This window comes from Diachasma alloeum, unplaced genomic scaffold (assembly GCF_001412515.2).
Source record: "Diachasma alloeum isolate Michigan unplaced genomic scaffold, Dall2.0 Dall_scaffold_00827, whole genome shotgun sequence".
NCBI classification, from domain to species: domain Eukaryota; kingdom Metazoa; phylum Arthropoda; class Insecta; order Hymenoptera; family Braconidae; genus Diachasma; species Diachasma alloeum.
The window spans coordinates 145,955-167,838 of NW_021680954.1; the positions used below are offsets into that span (position 1 = coordinate 145,955).

General features: G+C 37.9%; 3 protein-coding genes across 3 annotated transcripts in view; 2 read left to right on the plus strand and 1 right to left on the minus strand.

Annotated features, from left to right (window-relative positions):
* Positions 1-9,396, plus strand: part of LOC107044824 (protein obstructor-E) — an 11,718-nt gene extending 2,322 nt beyond the window's left edge. Inside the window, exons 3-5 of the mRNA XM_015266867.1 lie at positions 6,466-6,660; positions 7,480-7,675; positions 9,228-9,396. Of these exons, the coding sequence (XP_015122353.1) occupies positions 6,466-6,660; positions 7,480-7,675; positions 9,228-9,306 (470 nt within the window). The 3' untranslated portion in view covers positions 9,307-9,396. The remainder of the gene's footprint in view (positions 1-6,465; positions 6,661-7,479; positions 7,676-9,227) is intronic.
* A 160-nt stretch (positions 9,397-9,556) lies between these two features.
* On the plus strand, positions 9,557-14,842 carry LOC107044838 (1-acyl-sn-glycerol-3-phosphate acyltransferase beta). The gene is made up of 5 exons (XM_015266882.1): positions 9,557-10,250; positions 11,609-11,742; positions 13,386-13,567; positions 13,656-13,830; positions 14,549-14,842. Exons 1-5 carry the CDS (start codon positions 10,069-10,071, stop codon positions 14,749-14,751), a joined length of 876 nt encoding a protein of 291 aa, XP_015122368.1. The 5' UTR covers positions 9,557-10,068; the 3' UTR covers positions 14,752-14,842.
* A 240-nt stretch (positions 14,843-15,082) lies between these two features.
* On the minus strand, positions 15,083-19,126 carry LOC107044840 (lanC-like protein 3). The gene is made up of 2 exons (XM_015266884.1): positions 18,335-19,126; positions 15,083-16,128 (listed from the first exon to the last, which is right to left on the minus strand). Exons 1-2 carry the CDS (start codon positions 19,040-19,042, stop codon positions 15,586-15,588), a joined length of 1,251 nt encoding a protein of 416 aa, XP_015122370.1. The 5' UTR covers positions 19,043-19,126; the 3' UTR covers positions 15,083-15,585.
* Positions 19,127-21,884: the final 2,758 nt, after the last annotated feature.

Genomic DNA, 21,884 nt, shown 5'->3' on the forward strand with positions numbered 1-21,884 from the left:
GGGGGGGGGGGGGGGGATTGGATTATTGAAGGGTCTATTTCTTCCGCATGAGGATATTTCGGACGAATGTTCTGCACTGAGAGACAGCGAACAAGTTTTCAAACAAGTCTTGTTTGGGCCAACAAAATCGTTAGGTGAAAATGACTAAAAAAAAAAATGTTGGGTTCGAATTTGAAAGTCTCAAATATAAATAATCACTCTATTTCCAACACCAATGAAATATTTGGCTCAAGAGGCGGATCATTCGTACACGGAGAGAAATGTTTGATAAAAATTATCCTACCCTTCTATAAAAATGTATCATGAGTCATCGTTTCCTCATTTCTATCCCGAAATTTAATAAAAATTAATATATGATGATTAAATTTAATTCTACGTTAGAGAAATTTTATCCTGACGCATAATAAATTTTACCCTTCCAGTCCGATAGTTTTTATGTAGATAACAACGAAAATTCTAGAACGGTTGGTAAATGTTACCCTACCGGTAGATTCATTTTTACTCTACCGGCACGGTAATTTTTATTTTAATCAGGATAAAATTTTTCTAACGTAGAATAAAATTTGATTATCATATGTGGACATCCGCATGAAAAGGGACCACTTTGTCGATTCTAGTTTCCGAGATATAGACGTTTTTGTCTCAGCAACTCCCATTAACACTCATGTTAAAGTGTTTTTTTCATCGGCCCCGACGACGTCATTTTTCACCGTTACCCGAGTGGAAATTCTTTTCAGGTCTCGATCAGAAACTGATCAAGTCCGATCCGAAATTCTGATCAGGCATGTTACGCCTCTGCCTTATGTTTTTTCCAGGGTTTTCTAGGGTTTCTCCGCCTTCCATCATTAGAGCATTAATTAAATTTAATTTTTTGAGAGAAAAAATTAGTAACTTCCTAGCCGGGAATCGAACCCGGGACCTCCCAATGTCGCGTCGGGTGCTCTTACCATCTGAGCTATGGTACACTTACGAATTTCACTCTCAAATTGACTCATACCCGAGTGGAAATTCTTTTCAGGTCTCGATCAGAAACTGATCAAGTCCGATCCGAAATTCTGATCAGGCATGTTACGCCTCTGCCTTATGTTTTTTCCAGGGTTTTCTAGGGTTTCTCCGCCTTCCATCATTAGAGCATTAATTAAATTTAATTTTTTGAGAGAAAAAATTAGTAACTTCCTAGCCGGGAATCGAACCCGGGACCTCCCAATGTCGCGTCGGGTGCTCTTACCATCTGAGCTATGGTACACTTACGAATTTCACTCTCAAATTGACTCATACCCGAGTGGAAATTCTTTTCAGGTCTCGATCAGAAACTGATCAAGTCCGATCCGAAATTCTGATCAGGCATGTTACGCCTCTGCCTTATGTTTTTTCCAGGGTTTTCTAGGGTTTCTCCGCCTTCCATCATTAGATNCACATATATTAATTTTTACTAAATTTCGGGATAGAAATAAGGAAACGATGACTCATGGTACACTTTTATAGAATGGTAGGATAATCTTTATCAAAAATTTCTCTCCCGGTACAAAACGGTGCCTTTTCAGGATAAAAATATATTTTCCGCCACGGCGGGCGCAAAGTGCGCATTTCCTTCGCGCAAAACGGGATATCTGACTTTGCGCCTACGCGGTGACGGACAATAACGTCCTGACCACGGGAGGTTAAATAAAGGGTCCTTACCCACGTGCCTTCGGCTCGGGTGGTAATTCTGCACGTGGGCACGACTCCTTTATTTTTCCGCTCTAGGTACGGAATGTACTATTCTTTGCAGACGTATTAAAAAATAGCATGTGCACCTCGGGCGGGGAACACATGAATTTCCACCCTTGGTGCACAATATACTATTCTTGCTTGCACAGAGAATTAATTTTTTTTTTTGAAAAGACTAAATCTATTTTTGCAATAAAAATTTTCAATCTCAGCACACGCTGCGCATGTTTGGCATAAGTAAGACTTATTTGAGAATTGCTGATTTGCTCTCAGTGTATTCAGCGGACTGAGAGCAACTCAGCAGAGAACTGCTGTTTCGCTCTCAGTGTATTGTTAAAATGAGTTAGAATGATCTAAAAGGCGAGAAATAATGATTTGGGAAGACGTTCATATGTGCATCACAGCTATTCGAGAGCTTGTTCTTCGATGGCATGGGTGTTGATGGGATTTTTGTTTATGGAAGTACATCTAGAACGCATTATCTAGTCTAATAGAAGCATGGCGGATTGAACAATTTCTTGGATGCTAGTCTTTTTTTATCCATTATTTGACTACCACTGAAAAATTAATCGTTGCATTTGCTTTATTCGTAATTCACCACAATGACCCCAACATGATTCATTGTCTGGGATTGAATATAATTGACTTCGCACAGCACTTCCTAATTCATAACTCGGAACACATGTAGCTTTGTAACATAAAGCAGCGCTGAATACATTGTTTTTATTGTTCGATGATTAAATAACGAGAGTGGCTGTTGTGGCCACGCGGGGAGTGTGTGCCCATTGAGTCAGTGTGACTAATGGACACAGTGAAATCCCTGCATTATCGGCCGGCTGCACGACTGAGGTTTTCCATGGTTTCCCTGGCAGTCTAATCCCGAATGGGGTGCAGTTGGGGATAAAGTAAGTCGGCCCATGGTAACGCAGATAGGGAAGGGAACAAAATGTAAAAACCCAAGAGGGTATACATATGGAACCAAAAAAAAAACGAGATAGACGAATAGACGATAAAGGAGGCAATACACACCGAAAGTGGGCATGAGCATGAGTTTATACGGGGTTTAAAGTTTTAAATATGTGGAGTATTGGCCTCGATATCGGGGTTTATTTTTTTTCGATTTAGTATATTTTTGTTCACTCCTGCTACCTTCACCTCGTGCCGAAAATAGTACATTGTGTTATCAGGCGATAAAGTATTATCTGACTCATGTGATTATAATCCTCTCCTCCCCAGTAGAAATTTCGTGGCGCAAAAACATCGCAGTGTGAGTTGGCGCGCAACATTCAATGTTATAAGCATAGGCCCTTCGGCTTAATGCCGCAGAATTTCGATCAATTTCTACTAGGGCTTCGGCTCGAATTATAAAATCGCATTCATCAGATAATACTTTTATTGCCGTGTGACATACAATATTTTATGTCTCTGGGTTCGAAAATCGCGATCTAACCAAGCAAAGCGAGGTATTGCAATCGCGGTTGATCGGGCCTAGTGACATAAAGCGCCTTTTCGTTTACTCGCAACAGAAAAGTCTTTTCGTTTACTCGTAAATGAAAAAAAGCACAGTCGCCACGTGTTGAGCGTAAAATCACTGACTAAAAATATAGTTCGACAGATGTGCGACGGGGATTTTTCAGCGCGTTCGATTGGCAGCCCTCGGTTTTACACTTATGAAAAACCCGCCGCACTTGTATCGAAATATACTAATCTCCCATTGGCCTCTACTTTTCTTCTCATTTTTACATTCTTTCAGTGAGTGAATTATAAATTGAAAAATAACTCCAGTAAAATCTTTTACTAAATTTATTTTTAAATTCACAATTCCATGTATAAAAGAAGTTGGTGTATTTAAATTTGTCAATAGTACTGTAACCAATTCTTCTTGATTACTAAAAATGATAGTTTTATAAGTTCCCCTTATCATTGTAAAAAATAACACAATTCTCCTCAAACATGGAGAAATTAGATTTTCGGAAAATGGATCAACGGCATTCTCAACCCTGGTCTGGTCACCCCAGGGACTTTGGTCATCTCCGTGGGAATATGCCACCGTGTTATTTAGGCTTCAACGTTGCCAAATTTACTCTGCACTGCCCGCGTGCATTTAGCAAGTTTCCGGCAACGTTTCGGAACCGGCTATTTGATTTGGCATGGGAAAAACAATTCTTTTGTTGGAAATAATTTATTTTCTTTTGAAATTTCGGGAATTACGTTGTTCCAAAACCACTATATTGGATTATACACTTCAATTGAAAGAGACAAATTTTTTGATTTTTCCGATTTGGCTAGTAACGAATTTCCCTCAGATGGTGAGCGATCTAGGTTTAAATTACTATATCCTTTTCTTTGATATGTGTCCACAAAGTTTGGAGAAATTGTCTTTCCAAAATAACGAGAAAAACTATCAGGGGACAGAATATATGCGGACAGAAATCCTGTCCATTCGGATGCGAATTACTAATTCAGCAGTGAAACGTGCTATGGAGATTTCACCTCATCATCATAATTTTACTAAATATTTTAATGGGAAAAGTATCGAAAGTTCTCTGAGGATCCGGCAGAGAGAAGAATTCATGAAAGGATTGACTTATAGTTGAGAAATCGATTCTGTTGAGTGTTTGTAATGAGTTGAAGTATTGAGCAATTGTATTAATTATGAATTTGAATAATATTTTGATTTGATTAAGGTCGGAAAACTCTATAATTGTGTCTATTATGACTTGGAAATAGAATTGATTCATTTAAACTTCGTAATTTTCTGTGAAAGGAAATCGTCGACACGGAGAGAAATATTCAATAAAAATTACGGAATTTTCCCAGAACGTTTCGTAATTTTTACTGAATATTTCTCTCCGTGGATATTGATAACTAAAATCAACTGAATATTACAAGCTAACCGATTTATAATTTTCATCATACTTTTGATTTTTAGAAAATGTATAATAATAAGAATACGAACAAATTGGATTGGGAATTAGAATAATAGTTTTATCTAAAATACGAATTATTTTACGTGTCCCAGAGACCATTTGTTAATGGTTAATGCGCTCATTTGGAAGTAGCGTGAATCATGGAGGAATATTATTTAAGATGAATTGTTATCGTAACAACTTATCATTTATTAACTATGAACGAATGGTGCATTTGTTTCACTTTTGTTGTAAAACGTGGCGTGATTTTATGATGAAGAACTAAACGTTTTCTTCCTCTGTGCACAGAGAAAGATTGTTCAGAAAAATTCTAATTCTGGTACTGGAAAAAATCCCAATGCACCTATGAAGAATTCTAGTGCTGTTAAGATAAAATTTTTAGGGATTTCTGATAAAATTTCCGGGGATTTCTGTGAAAATTTCATGTGAGACCGGGAAAAATTCACGTGCTGTTCAATAAAATTTCCAGTACCGACAGTGGAAGTTGTCCCGGACCTTCACATTGCGCCCTTTTTCTCGTGCTAGCACTAGAATTTTCCTAGAGAATATTTTTTGTCATTCCGGCCGTGAGGCAGCGCTTCACGGACGCTCCGCTCCGCTCCGCGTCCGTGAATCTCTGCCTACGGCCGTCATAACAAAAAATACTGTTCGTCATACGGCCAAAAAAAACTTTTCTGCCCTCCGGCCGGAAAGCGTCAACTTCCTGGCCGCTGCGCTAAACGAAGTTGCCACTTTCCGGCTACGTCGAGCAGAAAAATGGTATACACACCTTGGCCAGTAAATAAGAAAGCCTCAGATCACATGGTTGTTGACCTCGGCCGACAATTACATGTGATCTGAGACATTCCTTACTTTACTGGCCAAGGTGTGTAATCTACTATTTCTAGCTCATATGATTGCAAACTCATATTCGCCAGAAAAGTTTTAGTGACGAAATATACTATATCTGTGTGTAATCATCCCAAGAAATCATTTATTATTCAATCTATGCTCTCCAATGCATCAAGCGGGTACTGCCTTAAAGTAGCTCTATACCCTCACGGTAAATTCAAAGATTATTAAAATCTGCAAATATTTGCAGAAAACTCGATAAGATACGAAATTCTAATTTTTTTCTTAATTTAATTATCGTTTTAGTTTTTGAAGGAAGAAATGTTTAAGAATCAGGATTGAACCCAATGTCTTATGCGAAAATCGACATTTCCATTATAATCAAAGATTAAAATCTGATTTTTTTTTTCATTAGATGTGAAAAAATCAAGAATTTTTTTGACACCTAATAAAAAATAATCCACCGTTTTGCAAACAAGTTTTATTATTTATTTATAAGAGGGAAATGTTTGAAAAAATATCAATATTTTGCCAAATTTAATTTAGATAATACTGACTGGGTATGAATTTTTTCAAATTTTTTCCATGCAATTTAGTTGAAAAATTTAAAAACTGAAAATATTCAAAAGTACAGCGTAGCCCGGCTGAAGGGTAGAGTTACTGTAAACTTATTATTTTCTCGTTACCCTGATGTAGATATTTTCAACGATTCAATGGACTCTCTAGTGAATAAGACATATAAACCTGTAAAAACTTATTATTGACGTCATACACAACAATCACGACCTCTTTACTTTTAATGTTTACTATTTCTTCTTTTTGGGGCTAGATATTTAAGTTAATCTGTTTATATCATACCTCGTACATTCATTACTTAGTGCGAACGTGTGAATGGCGATGCGTTAATTATTCCCATACTATTTATAGGTCTTGTAATCGGCTTCGGCTGTCTTGATTGGAATAAACAAATAAAATAAAATGAATCATTTTGTAGAACCCCCTCAACCCACCGAGGATTGTCCCCACCAATACGGCTACTTCAAAATCGGCGATCGTCAAAATTGCGGACAATTCATGAACTGCGCTGACGGTAAAGGCTACACATTCGATTGTCCCGAAGGTCTGGCATTTAACCCAGTCTCTTATCGCTGCGACTGGCCAGACCAGGTGCCCGATTGCGACGCCGAAGGTATGTCCCATAAAAACAAACATTTACTGAGCGAAAAACAACAGAGTTCTCAAACAAAATGGATTTTTTTGTGCCAAACATGTGCCAAACACAATAGATTTAGTTTTTTCAAAAAAATTTTATTCTTTGTGTAACCAAGGTATGTAATTTCTAGCACAATTTTTAATTACTCGATGCTCCCATACGTCTTTTGATCCCGGCAAATTCTCGTTTTATATGAAACGAGGGATAGTAGTTTGTCGTTTTGGCTATTAACCCACACGGAAAAATTTATATTTTGAAAAATGTATACAAAAATACCTCCAATTGGCCCAATTTTTATAAACAAAATATATAAAACATATATTTAAATATATAAAAAAATTAATTATTAATTTTATGTACTTTTTTAATACATTCCTTATAAATTTGAAAAATATATGAAATTGGCCCATATTATGTATTTTTTAAATATTTTTTTATAGGGGTAACCGCAGACCAAAAATGAATTCTTAAATGAAATATTAATAATTATATGACAGCAATCTTGTACCTTCGGGACAAAATATTTGTTGATAAACTTTCCTCTATAAAAAATATTTTTCTCGTGAAAAGGCTCGTCTTGTGTGAATGATCCGCCTCTTGAGCCAAATATTTCTTTGTTGTTGAAAGTAGGGCAATTATTTATGTTTGAAATTCTCAAATGCGAACCAACCAATTATTTTTTGGTTATTTTCAACTAAGGATTTTGTCGGCCCAAAAAAGATTTGTTTGAGAACATGTTGGTTTTTCTCTCATTGTAGCAGTGGAATGAACACCTCATACTAATGGTATTTTCAGCCTTTCTGGGATTCACATGTCCTCAAGGGGAGAACGACGGGTTCTCCGTTGAAACAAGATTCTTCAGAAGCCCGAACGACTGTCAACGTTACTTCGTCTGCGTCGAGGGCCGCCCCAGGCTTCAAAATTGCGGCGAGGGGAATGCATTCAGTGAATTGATAAATGCCTGTGACGCCGCTGAGAATGTCACCGGATGGTGCGTTATTTTAATCATCATTGAGTATCTCCATATAGCTAGGAAATAACGCTTGCAATTTCAAATTGAAACTTGAAATTTTTAACAAAACTTGCGATGAAATTCATGTTTTTTTTTATTGATGAATCAATCAATTTCTTGAATTTTCAATGAAATTCTAATTTTCAGATCCGTCACACATGAAACAATTTAATAGAACAGCATAGCGAATTCGCTCGATAATTCTATTGGATTTTTATTGATTTTTTAAAATAGTTTTTGGCCGATTCTATTAAAATGTTTTCTATAGAATTTTCTCAACTCAAATTCTTCAATTTTTTTTCATTCTATTTTTCTTCTTTTCATCAAGAAAATCAAACAAAAAAACTCAGAAAATTTAAGCCCAGGAAATTCTATAAAAAATATCTCAATAGAAAAAGTTGTATAGAAAAATCGAATTCGTGAAGTTTTTCAATTAAATTTTTCGTACGTGATAGGATACTTTTGAACAAAAATGGATATTGAATTCGATTTAACTAGTAACGGGCCCTCTTCCATGCGCTGCATTTCATAATCGTCATCCTATCCCTAATTATGAATTTTTTTGAAATTTTAAATTTCAGTGCCTTTATTACTAGATTGTGCAGTGCCGGAAGATTTTCCGTGCATAAGAATCAATAATTGCAGGAGAAAACACAATTCGAATTCTCACGCCAACACACCGCGTCAAATTTCAGATACAATTGAAGTGAACACAATTCAAGTGGATTCATATAATTTCAAGCAGAAATGAGATGAAAATTTTACAACTGACTTGAACTTTCAATTAAAATTATTTACTTGAATTTTCCTCATTTTCTCTAATTTCCATTGGATAATGGAATTGAAATTCAGAGTTTCGATTGATTTTCTCATTCAAATATTTGAAAATAAAGAGAATATATATATATATATTTTTTTTTTATGCTTATTTTATATCGCTTCGAGTCTGATGAGACTATATGGCGATTGATCAAGACTTTAAAAATGGTTAGATCTCACCATTCTACCCGGCCAGGAATCGAACCTGGAACCTATCCGTTGTGAGGCAACGGCCTTAACCACTACGCCAGGCCACCGGGAATAAAGAGAATATATGATTTGTCAAAGCGAAGATTTCCTAAAATTTCGTCTCAAATGTCACTTTTTCCAAATTTTCAGGGTTTGACATGAAAAATTCAGACAAAAATTTCCAACGTATACAATGAAAATTATTGAAAATTCTAAAAACGCAACAACAATTTCTCATGAATCCTTAATCCATGAAAAACTTAATTGAATGTAATTTTTCATGTCTACAATGAGTTTGAAAATTCAAACATTCATTAACATATCAGTAATCATTCACCATAAACCCTAATTTTCGTTGAATTTTCAAGACGAACGAGAGTCCCCGAACAATGCCATCTTTCACTGAATTCCCATCCACACTATTGAAGATTCGGTTACAGCTGTTCCTCAAATTACAAAGAATCCCTAACAATGAATGCAGAACACCAAATCTGCCGGCCTAATGGTCTCTTTATTGTTGCAGCGAGCCCCCATTCCGCCGAGAGGACCATCAGACGGGTCCCCAGCGAGTAAACCAGCACTCAAGAGCCCGATTCTTCTGATCCTCCATCACAATAATCAAAACAATCTACAATTTACCACCTACTTGTAAATAAACGCCTGACATTAACCATTTATGATGGGAAATCCAACCATTTCTTTGTCCACTTATTTATAAAGCGGGGTAGAAGACCAATCGATAGCTGAATAATAAGCTGTAGCCCCACTCCCCAACGCACATTGCTGTTGGTATGGGAGATAGTGTCTGTGTGGGTCGTTTCATTTGTCGCTAGTAGTGAATCATCTGTTGGAACAGTCGTATGTCGAGAAATAATCACCGCCAAAGTCGCAAGAGCAAAAGAACTTATCGGGAATTTTTGTGTGGAATACGGGTACAATTGCGTTAATCAGTTATCAATTGATCATTGATTTCCGGGGCAAATCATGGCTGGCTATTGTGCTGTTGCCCCTTCTCCCAGTTGGATTATTTCGATCCGTCTCTCCACTATGCTCTCAATTTCAGAGCCGGCGAAACAGTCGCACACTGTCGTTTCTTCCTAACCGAATTCGTCCGGTGGTAACTCTTTGTCTTATCGCCCCCCTCTCTTGCTGAATACTGGCTAATGTTGTGAATATCCATGATGTGATTATCGGGAATTATAGGACAGGCGATACTGACGACGAATCGGCTTCATCTTTCAGTCGGGAGACGAAATTGCGCTGGGGGTTCGAATTCGAAATTTTTTCTGTCTCGAGTTCGGGTTGAGCTTGAGATTACGAACGACGTTGGAATACGGAGGACAGTTATCGGATGGTCTTCGGAAATGGACCTCCTCGTGTATCTGTTGCCCGTTATTGTGCTCGTGATTTCGTGCGGCTTTGAGAGTCGTGATAAGTTTAGGTATTATGGGAAATTTGTGCTTTATGGGGTGTGGAGTTCTATCGTGGCTGTACTCATGCTGCCGTGGATTCTCGTCGACTCGCCCGGACACGTGAAGCATGCCAGGTGAGGGGGTTCAAGTGACGTTGACGTTGTGCCATGTGCGGGGATGGGTGGAAATATTTTGGAACGATTCTTCGGGGAGATTGAACTTTTTTGGACGGTGGGGAATGCCACGTGGAAAAAAATATGACTAAGCACGCAGGGGTTCGAGCTTATCCGACAGAAGGCATGTGACCGCTACTTTTTGCGTCATTAGTCTTTTTCGTTTTTTTATTTCTACCAATTCCAGTGGTTGTAAGCTCCCGAATGGATCCGTAGCAATTTCCTATTCTTGTGACAGACTTATGACCGTAACCGTATGCTACCGTGTGTCTACAGGAAAATATTCCTTTAATGACCTTTCAATGAAAAAGATACAAAACGTTAAATATTGTAAGGGCTATTGTCATACCAAATTTCTACTTGCTATCCCCATTTTTCTCAAGTTATCGTGCGTACAAGAATGAAAAAATTTGAAAAACGAAAAAATAGGAATATCTCGGAAACTTTGTATGAACGGATACACGGATAGAAATGTTCAGTAAAAATTACGGAACTCACAGTTCGCTCACCGATTACGGAATCGATTCAGAAAATTTAAGTGATAGTATCGTAATTTTTCACAGGAGATTCAGGTAAAAATTACGGAACGCTCTGGAAAAATTCCGTGATTTTGGGTAAAAATTGCGTGAGAGTTTCGTAAAATTTTCTACAACCACATTGCGCTCCGGAATTACGGAAAAAACGTAATTTTTATTGAATATTTCTCTCCCTGTCTATATTTTTTTTTTCATTGCATTTTTCTTGTTTTAAATAAGTTGATTGGAGAGATCGAAACCTATCGATTTTTCAATAAAATATTTTCGAAAGGAATCGACAAAGAAACAACAGAATTTCCGTAAAAATTCCGTGAAAATATCTAGCCCAAGGTTTTTTATTAAATTGTTTCGTACGTACTACTATGAAGAGTGTTATCAAAAAGCCGAGAAAATTTCTTCAACAATTCGAAAAAAAAACATTTAAACTTTTTAAACTCTCAATTTGAAACTTGTTTTCGTAATATTTTGAAAAAACTGGGGGAGAAGATGTAATTTTTTTTTAATTCGATACAATTTTTTTTCTCGTCCCCTTATCTGTATTTTATCATATCAATTACCCTTCGCTTCATGCGAGTGATACAATGACATTCGTGAAAAATACGTGGATTAGATTATTCTCCACGTATTCCATTTCGAAACTTGTTCGTCATGATTTTTTTTATCACTTTTCCGGTCATTTCATGCACTCAAGAATGGATGAGCCATTAAAAATGTACTTTGTGATCCAGCCAGTATTCTTTGAATAATTTATGTTCCACGTTCATAATATTTCTCATGTGTTAGGCATGCCTCGATATTCTTACGACTGTATACACAACTTTTGGGCATCAAATGGGAACTTCGGGGCGTGGAGGAGATCCACAAAGCCGAGGCGTGTGTGGTCGTGGTGAATCATCAAAGTATATTAGATATTTTAGGTAAATATCAATTGTCAATACAGAGATAAAAAGTTTTTAGTTTTAGAAGTAGGTAAGGAATTTTGGAATAATTGAGTATTAATTCAATATTAATTGAGTCAAGACGCCAAGGTGATATACGTTGAATACTAATGATTTATAAACATGAGTAGATTAAGTTCAGAAAAGGAAAAAAGAACCAAGAACCAAAACCAAGGACCAAAAATTTTTCGATTTGAAAATGTAGAAGTTCTTGATTTGAAAATCCCATAGTTCTTATTTTAAGAAGCTAAATACGCGTGAAAAAATTCAATAGGAAACCTAGCGAATTCGCTACAAAATTATGTTGGAATTTTATAGGGATTCTATGAGGTTCCTATAGGATTTTTATTGGAATTCTATTGAAAAATTCCATTTGTTTTTTGCGCTAATTCTATTGGATATTCGATAAGAATAAGTCAATAGATTTCGAATTTCTGTTTGGAATTTTCTCTTAAGATTTTTTCTATAAGAATGCTTGGGCATCAATTTTTTAAGTTTTTTCCAGTCGGATTCTGTAATGCAAAACACAACAAAATTCAGCAGACAAACCTTAGATATTTGTGCCTAATAATTCTAATAGAAAAAATCTCAAGAAAAAAATTCGAAAAGAAATTCGAAATTGATTGACTTTTTCTTATCGCATATCTAATAGAATCAGCGCAAAAAAACAAATAGATTATTCCAATAGAATTCCAATAGAAATCCTATAGAAACCCCATAGAATTAAAATAGAATTTTCTAGCGAATTCGCAACGTTTTCTATTAAATTTTTTCATACGTGAAGCTCCTGAATTTCAGAATAAAAATTTCTGCAGTATAAGAGGAAATGCGCCTTGATTTAAGTACAATCACACTACATCACTGAAATTTATGGGCCAAATTCCTCAAGATTTAGGATTAAAATCCCTTGATCTCAGGGATGGCCATCAATCTTCCGATTCCTCAATATTAAAAGAATTTCCGACTTACATTGATCAAGGTTCAAATATACTAATCCAAATTTAAAAATAGCAAAATAATTGATAATCTAAATTGTCAATTGATGATGAATTAAATATTTTAAAAAATGGAACTATAAATTTTCTATTAAGCAGATAATACTAAATTTCTTATAAGGGATTTCCGATTACCCAAATAATTGTCATCTCCCTAACTCAATTACTGATTAATGAATAATTCAAAATTTGACTAGTTAAATTGATGATTATTTCAATAATTAAAATTTGAAAGTGATATCAACTAATTGACAATTTAATAATTTAACAGTAATTCAGTGGCGAAGTGGTAAACCGGTTTAACTACACTTATCTCCTAGTTGAGTTTTTCAGGAAAATTTCCGAATCTAACGGAGATAGCCAAATTTTCGTAATTATATTTGTTATAGCTCTCCATCGGCTCTACAAAAGAGGTTTTAACGAAAATGTTGCCATCTCCCTTAGATTCCGGGATATTTATTAAAAACTGGTCAATAGTAAAAATTGACTTATACCGTTGTATCACTTCGCTACTGAATTATAATTTATGATATGGTTATCCCTGCTTGACCTTAGGATTTCTTAATCATTCAAATCGAGAGTACCGCAGATCCCTAAGAAATGAAACTGTTTTTCTGTCAATCACAGGTTTATTCAACATTTGGACGACACTGGGAAATCTAGCTGCAGTAGCAAAAAACGCTTTGTTGTGGGTAATTCCCTTCGGTCCCATTGCGTGGTTAGCTGGTACCGTATTCATTGATCGTAAAAATGGCAAAGCATCGATGGAAACATTAATCACTGTTGTAAACAAATCCCAGGGCCAAGCTGTAAGTAACCGAGACATATTCACATAAAATAGAAATACATGAACTATAAAGTATTGATGAAAAACATTGACCGAAATGATCAAGGTAGACGAAGCTGTTAATCTTCCCAGAAGGCACGAGGAATAAAGATATTTTATCAAATGGAATTCAGACATTCAAGAAGGGCGCCTTCAAGATAGCGATTGATAATCGCTTGCCGATTCTACCTCTCGTTTTTTCACCTTACTACTTCATCGATGAGAAGACATGCTTTTTCGGACATGGTGAGTTATCAATTGAGATAATGATGGGATATTTTTTTTTGTTCCCAATCAATTTCCAAAGCAGACAAAAATTCATAATTCCCATTCATTGATAATTTGACGAAATTAAAAATTGTACGTAATGCCATCGAAAAGATCGAAATATGTCGACCGTAATTCTAAAAAGATCACTTATGTGAAACAAAATTCATCGGATAAATTCCATTTCTGTGATATCTCAGAAACTACGTGACCAGAACATGTGATATTTACTGTTTTTCATTGAGGGAAAATATTTTTATTTCTCAGCTTGCGTCATCACCTTTGACCTCTTTGAGGTTTTTACAAGCGAATGGATGACAAATCACAAGAAAAATTGAATGATCAAAATTATTATTTTAATGATTATGATTATTAATTGATTGGAGAATTAAAAAAATATTTTCGAATAAAAAAACCGTAGAACCGATCCAAACCTCTCAAAAAAGATTCGAATTATTTTCGTACACATCCACGGTATTCGGGGTTACGGGACACATTTCACCAAAATGTGAGGAATATCTGTCAAATTCGTTGAAAATAATTGACAGGTTACAGGGAAATTATCAGTCTGAAATGCGCCACGGTATCCCGAATACTGCACTCTGATTAGTCAAAATCAGAATTGAGGAAATTGTCATCGTAAATTTCTTCGCATCATGTCCACACAGATCAATCATTTCAATTCTTTGTCACACAGGAAGGGTGATAATCAGTGCCCTAGAGCCGATTCCCACGGAGAATCTAACTCCCACCGACGTGGAAGAATTGATGACCAAGACACACTCAATAATGCAGAAAGAGTTCGAATCTCTGACAAAAGAAGTGCTCTCAACCGTGCCGCAGGACTATCCCGCCAACGTCCAGTGGCGCCAGGAACACTTCAAAAATATGAATAGCTGATAACTCAACCCCCATACTCGGAGAGAAATATTCAATAAAAATGACGTATCTTTTCCGTAATTCCGGGGCGAAATGTGGTTGTAGGAAATTTTACGGAACTGTCACGGAATTTTTCCGGAGCGTTCCGTAATTTTATCTGAATCTCCTGTAAAAAATCACGATACCGTCACTTAAATTTTCTAAGTCAATTCCGTAATCGACGAGTGAATTATAAGTTCCGTAATTTTTACTGAACATTTCTCTCCGTGTAGTGAAACCCACAGGTGTTCAAATGACCAACAAGACCTGCAATAGATCAGAATCTCGATTTTTATCCGATTACCCTCAACGATTATTTTTTGTAATTGAAATTTCTTTAATTGAGATTCAAAGTACATTTACATTGTCTCTGGTTGTACATGTATTGGTCTTTTTCACGGTGAAGTACCTCGGCATATGAGGAGGTCATGAATGGCAATAATCTGCATGAAAACCTGCATTACCGGCTGGATCGAGAAACCGGTTTGTAGTACCCCCTTCTCTTAGCGAAGTACCTTCTCTCTAGCAAGGCCCACTTATCTACCACTTGCGACATGTTATCCTGGTATCGATGTCTAGGAGCAGGAGCTAGGAGATCGGTAGCAGGATCGGTAAAAGCCCAGCGATGAGTCTCACCGAGAGTGCATTCACCTGCGCCATCCGCTCTGCCCTTCTCTCTCTCCTAAACGTTTTTTTTCCACAGCAGCTAGTTTCAAACTGACATTTATTGAGTCTAGACAAGAGGCACGAGGAAATCGGTTGAGGGAGCGTTAAAATTATCAGTTCATTTTCGGGGGTTTTGAGTCGATATTTTTATTAGAGGAATGGGTCCTGGAAGGGAAAGGCGGCGTGCTCGGGTCGCACGAGGTCAGCGAGGAAACAGAGAGTACCAGCTAGGCCCTCGTAAAGTGAGTATGGACAGTCCGGCGTCCAGGCATGTCGTTCGAACTCGGGGTTCTTGAGAAATCGGGCGAATTTCGCCGCCCGGCGCAGGTGAATCGGGTCGTCCGTGAGTCTGTGGAGGAGTAGGAAAACGTAACCGCTGCCGGCTACACCGTGACAGATTCCCGGGCCCTTGCGGAGGAGGCCCTTTCGCCACACCAGATCGCCGGCGCGAAGACACGCCTGGAGGTAACGGGGGTCCTGGTAGCGCCGGTACGCCGCTGCGAGGAGGTATACTGCGCCTGGGGCCCCGTGACACCAGTGCACCAGTTCGTTGTCCTCCCGGCGAGAGTTGGGGCCAGTTTTGCCTAGGCTGCTTGGGTAATTGCCCGATGGGGTTTCTAGGCTCAGGAGGAAATCCACGGAGCGGTGGACCAGGCGATCGAACTCCTCGTTCGTGTCCAGAAAATTGGGAATCTGTGGAGGTTTAAGGGCAAGGGTACACTGTTAGAAAATTACTCTTGAAATGTCAAGTAAAAAATCTTGAAATTTTTAATAAGGAGTAATTTACAGGGAATTTCCATTGATCTTGTTATTGATAGAATAGAATAGAAAATGCGCGGCTGGTCACTTAAAGCGCCCAGAGTCACCTAAATCATACGATCTTTTGTGACATCCGCCTTAGTTTCGGTCAGTCACACAGCCCCAGCCCTGTGTTTCTCACTAGGCTAATAAGGCTGGTGACAGCCGCTTGTTGTAGGTCCTCTGGTTCCAGGAAAGCATGGCCCCAGATTTTATAGCGACGGAGTGCTATTGTTATTGATAAATCAGTGAATGTTCTTGAATATTCGTGAAATTTGATTTCTGAGGTTCATACGACAATGAAAATTACTGAAAAACGTGAAAATTCGGGCAACTTTTCTTCTGATTTTTCAATCTACTGCTTAATTTTTGTGACAGGTTTGAAAATCCAAATTGTCATTGAAAATTCAATGATCATTTATAATAAAAAACTTAATTTTATTGAATTTCCAAGATAATCAGTAATTCCATGAGCAATTTAGTCGGAAATTGAATTCATGTTCAGAATATTGAAAATTCGAATGCATCTGTTACTTAAATTTCAAAAAAAAATTTAACAGTGTAGGGGAGGGTAGGGCAAAACGGACCACTGACAGAAAATTGGTAATCTTTGTTTTTTTTCTTTCCTTCAAATCGGAAACACTGAATGTGTTGAATTAAAAGTGAGTTTCTTGGATCGTAACCGTCACAGGGGTTTTATAGACAAGTGTCGTTGAGCCGCAATTTGATCAGATTTGCTGATCATCTCAAACCACAAATGACTTAGAATTTGCTCCATTCGGAAGCAAAAACAAAAATTCTCAATTTTCTGTCAGTTGTCCGTGTTGCCCACCTGGTCCGTTTTACCCTACCCTCCCCTAATTTACCAACTTGATGGAAATAATTTAATGACTTCCCAAAAATTCAATTTTCGTTGTGATCATCGAAAATAACACTAGAAGAATTTGAACTATTAGCCAGAAAAAAATATGATCTACTATGTTAATATTATGTTGCTCTAGAAGATGATCATAGTAGTTTAAAGCCTTGACAGGACTCCCTTAATAATTATAAACATTAAAAAATTAATGGAAATTGTTCCATGTAGACAATAAGAAATTTAGAAACAATAAAAAATCATTGGAGAAGTTCATCCAAGGTCATGTTCAACACAGTCATCCTCCAGAGCAACATGATAGTCATAACTGAAACGTAATTGGGCTCGCCTGGGCCTAATTCGATCGGGGAAATACGATTTCTTTAAAATAAATACTTCTCTCAAGTAAATGAACATTTGGCAAAAATATTTTTTTTCCAGTGTGTAGGCAGCGTAGCATCCGCGAAGCGCTGCCTTACGGCCGGAATGACAAAAAAAAACTATTTTTGTCATTCATGCCCGTTAAGTGGCGTTTTCGTGGTGTGTTTTAGAACCCGTAAGTGGAATTTACCAGGCCATGGGCCGGTAAGTAAAAACTAGCCCCGATTTCACGATTTACGGGCCATGGCCTGTTAAGTAAGACGTGAAGTGAGTCCCTCTTACACTATAGCTCGTGCGGCTGAACTATAGTTTGCCACCAAAATCCAAAATTCACGAGGAAAATCGTAACAAATTCCGTTAAACAAAAGAGCGAAATAAATTTCATTATACTCGACAGTGACGAAGACGAGTCACAAGACATTTTTAGTGAAGTGAATAATACCAGTGACGACGCAGCAAGTACGTCAGCACAAATAGTTGAATTTTACCTTCTGACACATTCTACTTCATTTTTTCATTCCAGATCGGTCCGTTAATTTAGAATTTATAATTTATCATGTCCCTCTTTTCAATTTTGTTTATTTGGTCTTTCTTCAGTGGGGGGGGGAGGCATGAAGCCCCCCCCCGGGGCCTGCGGCCCCTGGACCCCGCTCTTCCCCCCCCCCTCCACCCGGGCATTCATGACAAAAAATAGTATGTGCCACTCGGCCCGTAGTGTCGGTTTGCGATTCGTGTGAGTTAGCAGCACTCATCGCAAACCTCCACTTACGGGCCTTGTGACACAAATAACTTTTCTCTGCGAATCTATTCAAACCCGTTCTATTCGAATACCCCCCCGATATAATTCGTCTTCTTCATAACTACCTGAATGAGAACTTGAAGAATAGACGACAGTCCATGTGCCGCGCCAAGATACTCAGTCCCATGATAAGAATACATAAGTGGACAAGGGCTTTTATGCTTGGCTGCGTACTTTTGTCCCGAAAGCACAACAATCTTCCCAAGTTGGTGCATAATTTCAACAGGTACCACCTCTCTCCCCAATCTTTTATTCAGCCACATGGCCCCACACAAGTACCCGGCGCGTCCAACAAAAAATTCATCGGATCCAGCTCGCAAAAATTCCAGAGGCTCACAGATTTCCGCGAGATCAGCGTAAAGTTTCCCGAGGAAATCGCTCTGAGTCTTGTCCCCGGTGGTCGCGGATATGACCGCGGCCACAGCGATGACCCCAGCATCTCCGCAAAGAAATCCCGAATTCAAACGATTGCTCCGGCGATTGATCGCGCGCATTGCTGGCTGCAGGTACCTCTGCGCCAGCTGCTGGTAATGGAGGGCCTGCGACGCCGATGAGACTTGACTTGCGTGGTAAAAGGCGTAGGCAATGCCAGCTGTGCCAACGTACAACTGCGCATCAGAATCCGCTTCCTCCGGCATCACTGCGTGTGTTATTCTCTCCGCCACGTTTGGCAACAACTCTTCACTCACAAACTTCAAGTCTGCTTGCAACACTTCCGGCGGCTCGTGCTCGAGCTCGTACGGGTTACTGAAGTAACGCAATCTCGCTGACATTGCACTGACGTTTGTGATAAATGGCACTTGTGTTTTTTGAAGCGAGGGAAGGAACAGTCGTGCCGGTTCACTACGAATCAGACGCAAACTGCGTAAAACGCTGTTCATTTTTTAACGCTCACTGCGGCATCTAGGGGTACTCTTGAGATTCTGTTTGATCGCTTGATGATAATGATGGGGTTGATGGAATTGGACGGACAGTTCTGACCGTGGCCAGAAAAAAGCGAGGGGCTGGTCACTCCTCAATCAGATGGCTCAGTGATTTCAGAATGGGACGATTTGTTGTGATTTCTTAAATAACAAGATCTATGCGCACGCTGATCTATTCATTTGTTGAAATGAAGAAATGGAATTCATTGAATTTCATTTTCTCATGAATACCTTATAAATATTGAGAATGATTCAAAGAGAATTCGACTAATGATTGAAGTGAATAGCGAAGTAGAGTAAAAGAATCTATAAAGAATTTTTCATTTTCAATTAATTATCTTCAATTTTTTTAAATAATCGGTCTCCATAAAAGGACAGAATTTATTAATTTCACCGATAATATATATACATGTGAAATATATATATATGACGTGAAAAAACATTTACCTCTGAAGGATTTGAAATTATGTCATTGAAGAATTTGCAAATGCCGCGTGTTTTTTGTGTGAATAACTTCGTGTCACATATTGGGCGCGTTTCGCAATCGACTTAGTAGCAGTAGCAGTACTGTAACCCTATCTAATTTCGCTTTACTGCAGCTACAGTAGTTGATTCCGAAACGCACCCATTGACCAATCAGAATTTAGGATTAGCGGTCAGGCAGTTTCGAGATATTTCAATATAAAACAACGTCACGTTTCTTTCATCTTTAGTAAACAGGGTTTCTTCCGCCCGGTGGTTTGACGCAGTGAGTAAGTTCGTATGACCACTTTTATTCGCCAATTACTGGGCTTTATTATTCACCACAAAACGTCAAAGACGCATCAAACATTTTTAAGAAAAAAACAAATGTAATTCTACTGATATAATTATTTATCCACCAAGAGATGCGAAGCGTGCTAAACACGTACGTAGTCTCCTCCACATTCTTTTATAATAAGTCAAGTACGTTTTCTCATGTTTGTTCCGTAGATCATAAGACCAACAATATGATTATCACACTGCATGTAAAATTTTTTGCTAAATAAACATGTTTTAAAAAAAAAGTGGTTAAGTTCGTTGCCTCACGTGCGAAAGGTTTCGAGTTCAAAACCCGGCCGGGTAGAATGGTGAGATCCATTCAAAGTATTGATCATCATCGCAGCATATCCAAACCAGGTCGAAGCGATGTAAAATAACGATAAAAAAATGACTTCTGTGATTTCTCAATGAGAATTGGTAATCATGATCTCTTTTGGTTTTTCGTCATTTCCATGATTTCTAGTAGATTTTGATGATTTCTTGATTTGAAGAAATCAGTGCCGGAAATGGAAATCCCTTGATTTCCAGTGATTTCTGGTAATTTCTTCGTTGATTTCCAATCGAGTCCACTTGGGTCCGATGATTTCCTAAGTGGCCAGCCCCTCGAAGTTGTGTCAGAGCCTGACATGAAAGATAGCGAGAAGGAGGAGGTTGAATTGTGATGGAGAATATGCGGCCTAAACCGAAAATTTCAAATAAATCGTAGAAATCGCAGCAGTTGCGCGCAATCAGATACAGACGCTATGGAGAGGGACCTTTAGAATGGTCTTAGTGATTTGCTGGGATCAAGTGGAAATAAGGGTAGATGTATTTTATTATTTTTATTTGAACATTTGAAGGAAGTTTCGCGCTCTCGTCAACGAACAACACCTCCGCGTCATTATTATCAAACTTTTTTCATTCCATTGAAGAATAATGATAGAAAGCGGTATAAAACAAGAGCATGACAAGAGTATCAACGGATAAATTGGATTTGACCCGTGAGTGGGTCATAGTCAACCCAAGAGCCACCTGCAGGAGTCTTCGTCACATCCCGTGTCGATTCATTTGTCCTCCCCATTTTTAATGCAGGCTCCTCTATTCTTCATTGAGCCTAAATATCCACATCCATTTGAGCATATGCGTTTTCTCCACAAAAGGACAGAGCACTGTCTATCGAGAAGCAAACCTGCCAAAGGCATCTACAAGTATGCCAAAAAGGCTGGCTAATGTCCGCTCAGAACGGTATCTTGCAGTCATAAGAGAAGTTTTAGTTCACTTTAAGGTAACTCTTCGATACAGATAACTTTTTGGACAGACATTAGACAGCCTTTTTGGTATACTTGCAGATACTAAACAGATAAGGTGCTACTTGGGTGCTTTTAAAATACTATTGTCAACCTTTCAAAATTACACATGCATCTAATATCACAGATTCTTTTAACAGATGCTAATTCACATATTCATCAAGTACAGTTGTTTATCAAAGTTCGTAAACAAAATACATAGGATGCAAGTTTTGGCTGTTCACAAACTTTAATGGGTAATTGCACATAATCATCTCCTCAGGGGAATATGTAATTCTTCAGCAGAACTAATTTTTTCTCCACGGAGAGAAATGTTCAGTAAAAATGACGGAACTCACAATTCGCTCATCGATTACGGAACCAACTGACTTAAGTGATGGTATCGTAATTTTTCACAGGAGATTCAGATAAAAATTACGGAACGCTCTGGAAAAATTCCCTGACAGTTCCGTAAAATTTCCCACAACCAAATTTCGCTCCGGAATTACGGAAAAGATATGTAATTTTTATTGAATATTTCTCTCCGTGTCTCGGTGCAGAATTCTACAAGAAACTGATTTTATACATAAACCAATGCGAATGCGATTTTATGCCTTCCAAAAGTT

Coding starts and splice junctions, on each gene's coding strand:
- LOC107044840 (XM_015266884.1), bottom strand. CDS start 19,042: ATGTCAGCGAGATTGCGTTACTTCAGTAACCCGTACGAGCTCGAGCAC. Junction 16,129..18,334: donor TTCTTCAAGTTCTCATTCAG/GTAGTTATGAAG, acceptor AAACCTCCACAG/ATTCCCAATTTTCTGGACAC.
- LOC107044838 (XM_015266882.1), top strand. CDS start 10,069: ATGGACCTCCTCGTGTATCTGTTGCCCGTTATTGTGCTCGTGATTTCG. Junction 11,743..13,385: donor AAGTATATTAGATATTTTAG/GTAAATATCAAT, acceptor TGTCAATCACAG/GTTTATTCAACATTTGGACG. Junction 13,831..14,548: donor GACATGCTTTTTCGGACATG/GTGAGTTATCAA, acceptor TTTGTCACACAG/GAAGGGTGATAATCAGTGCC.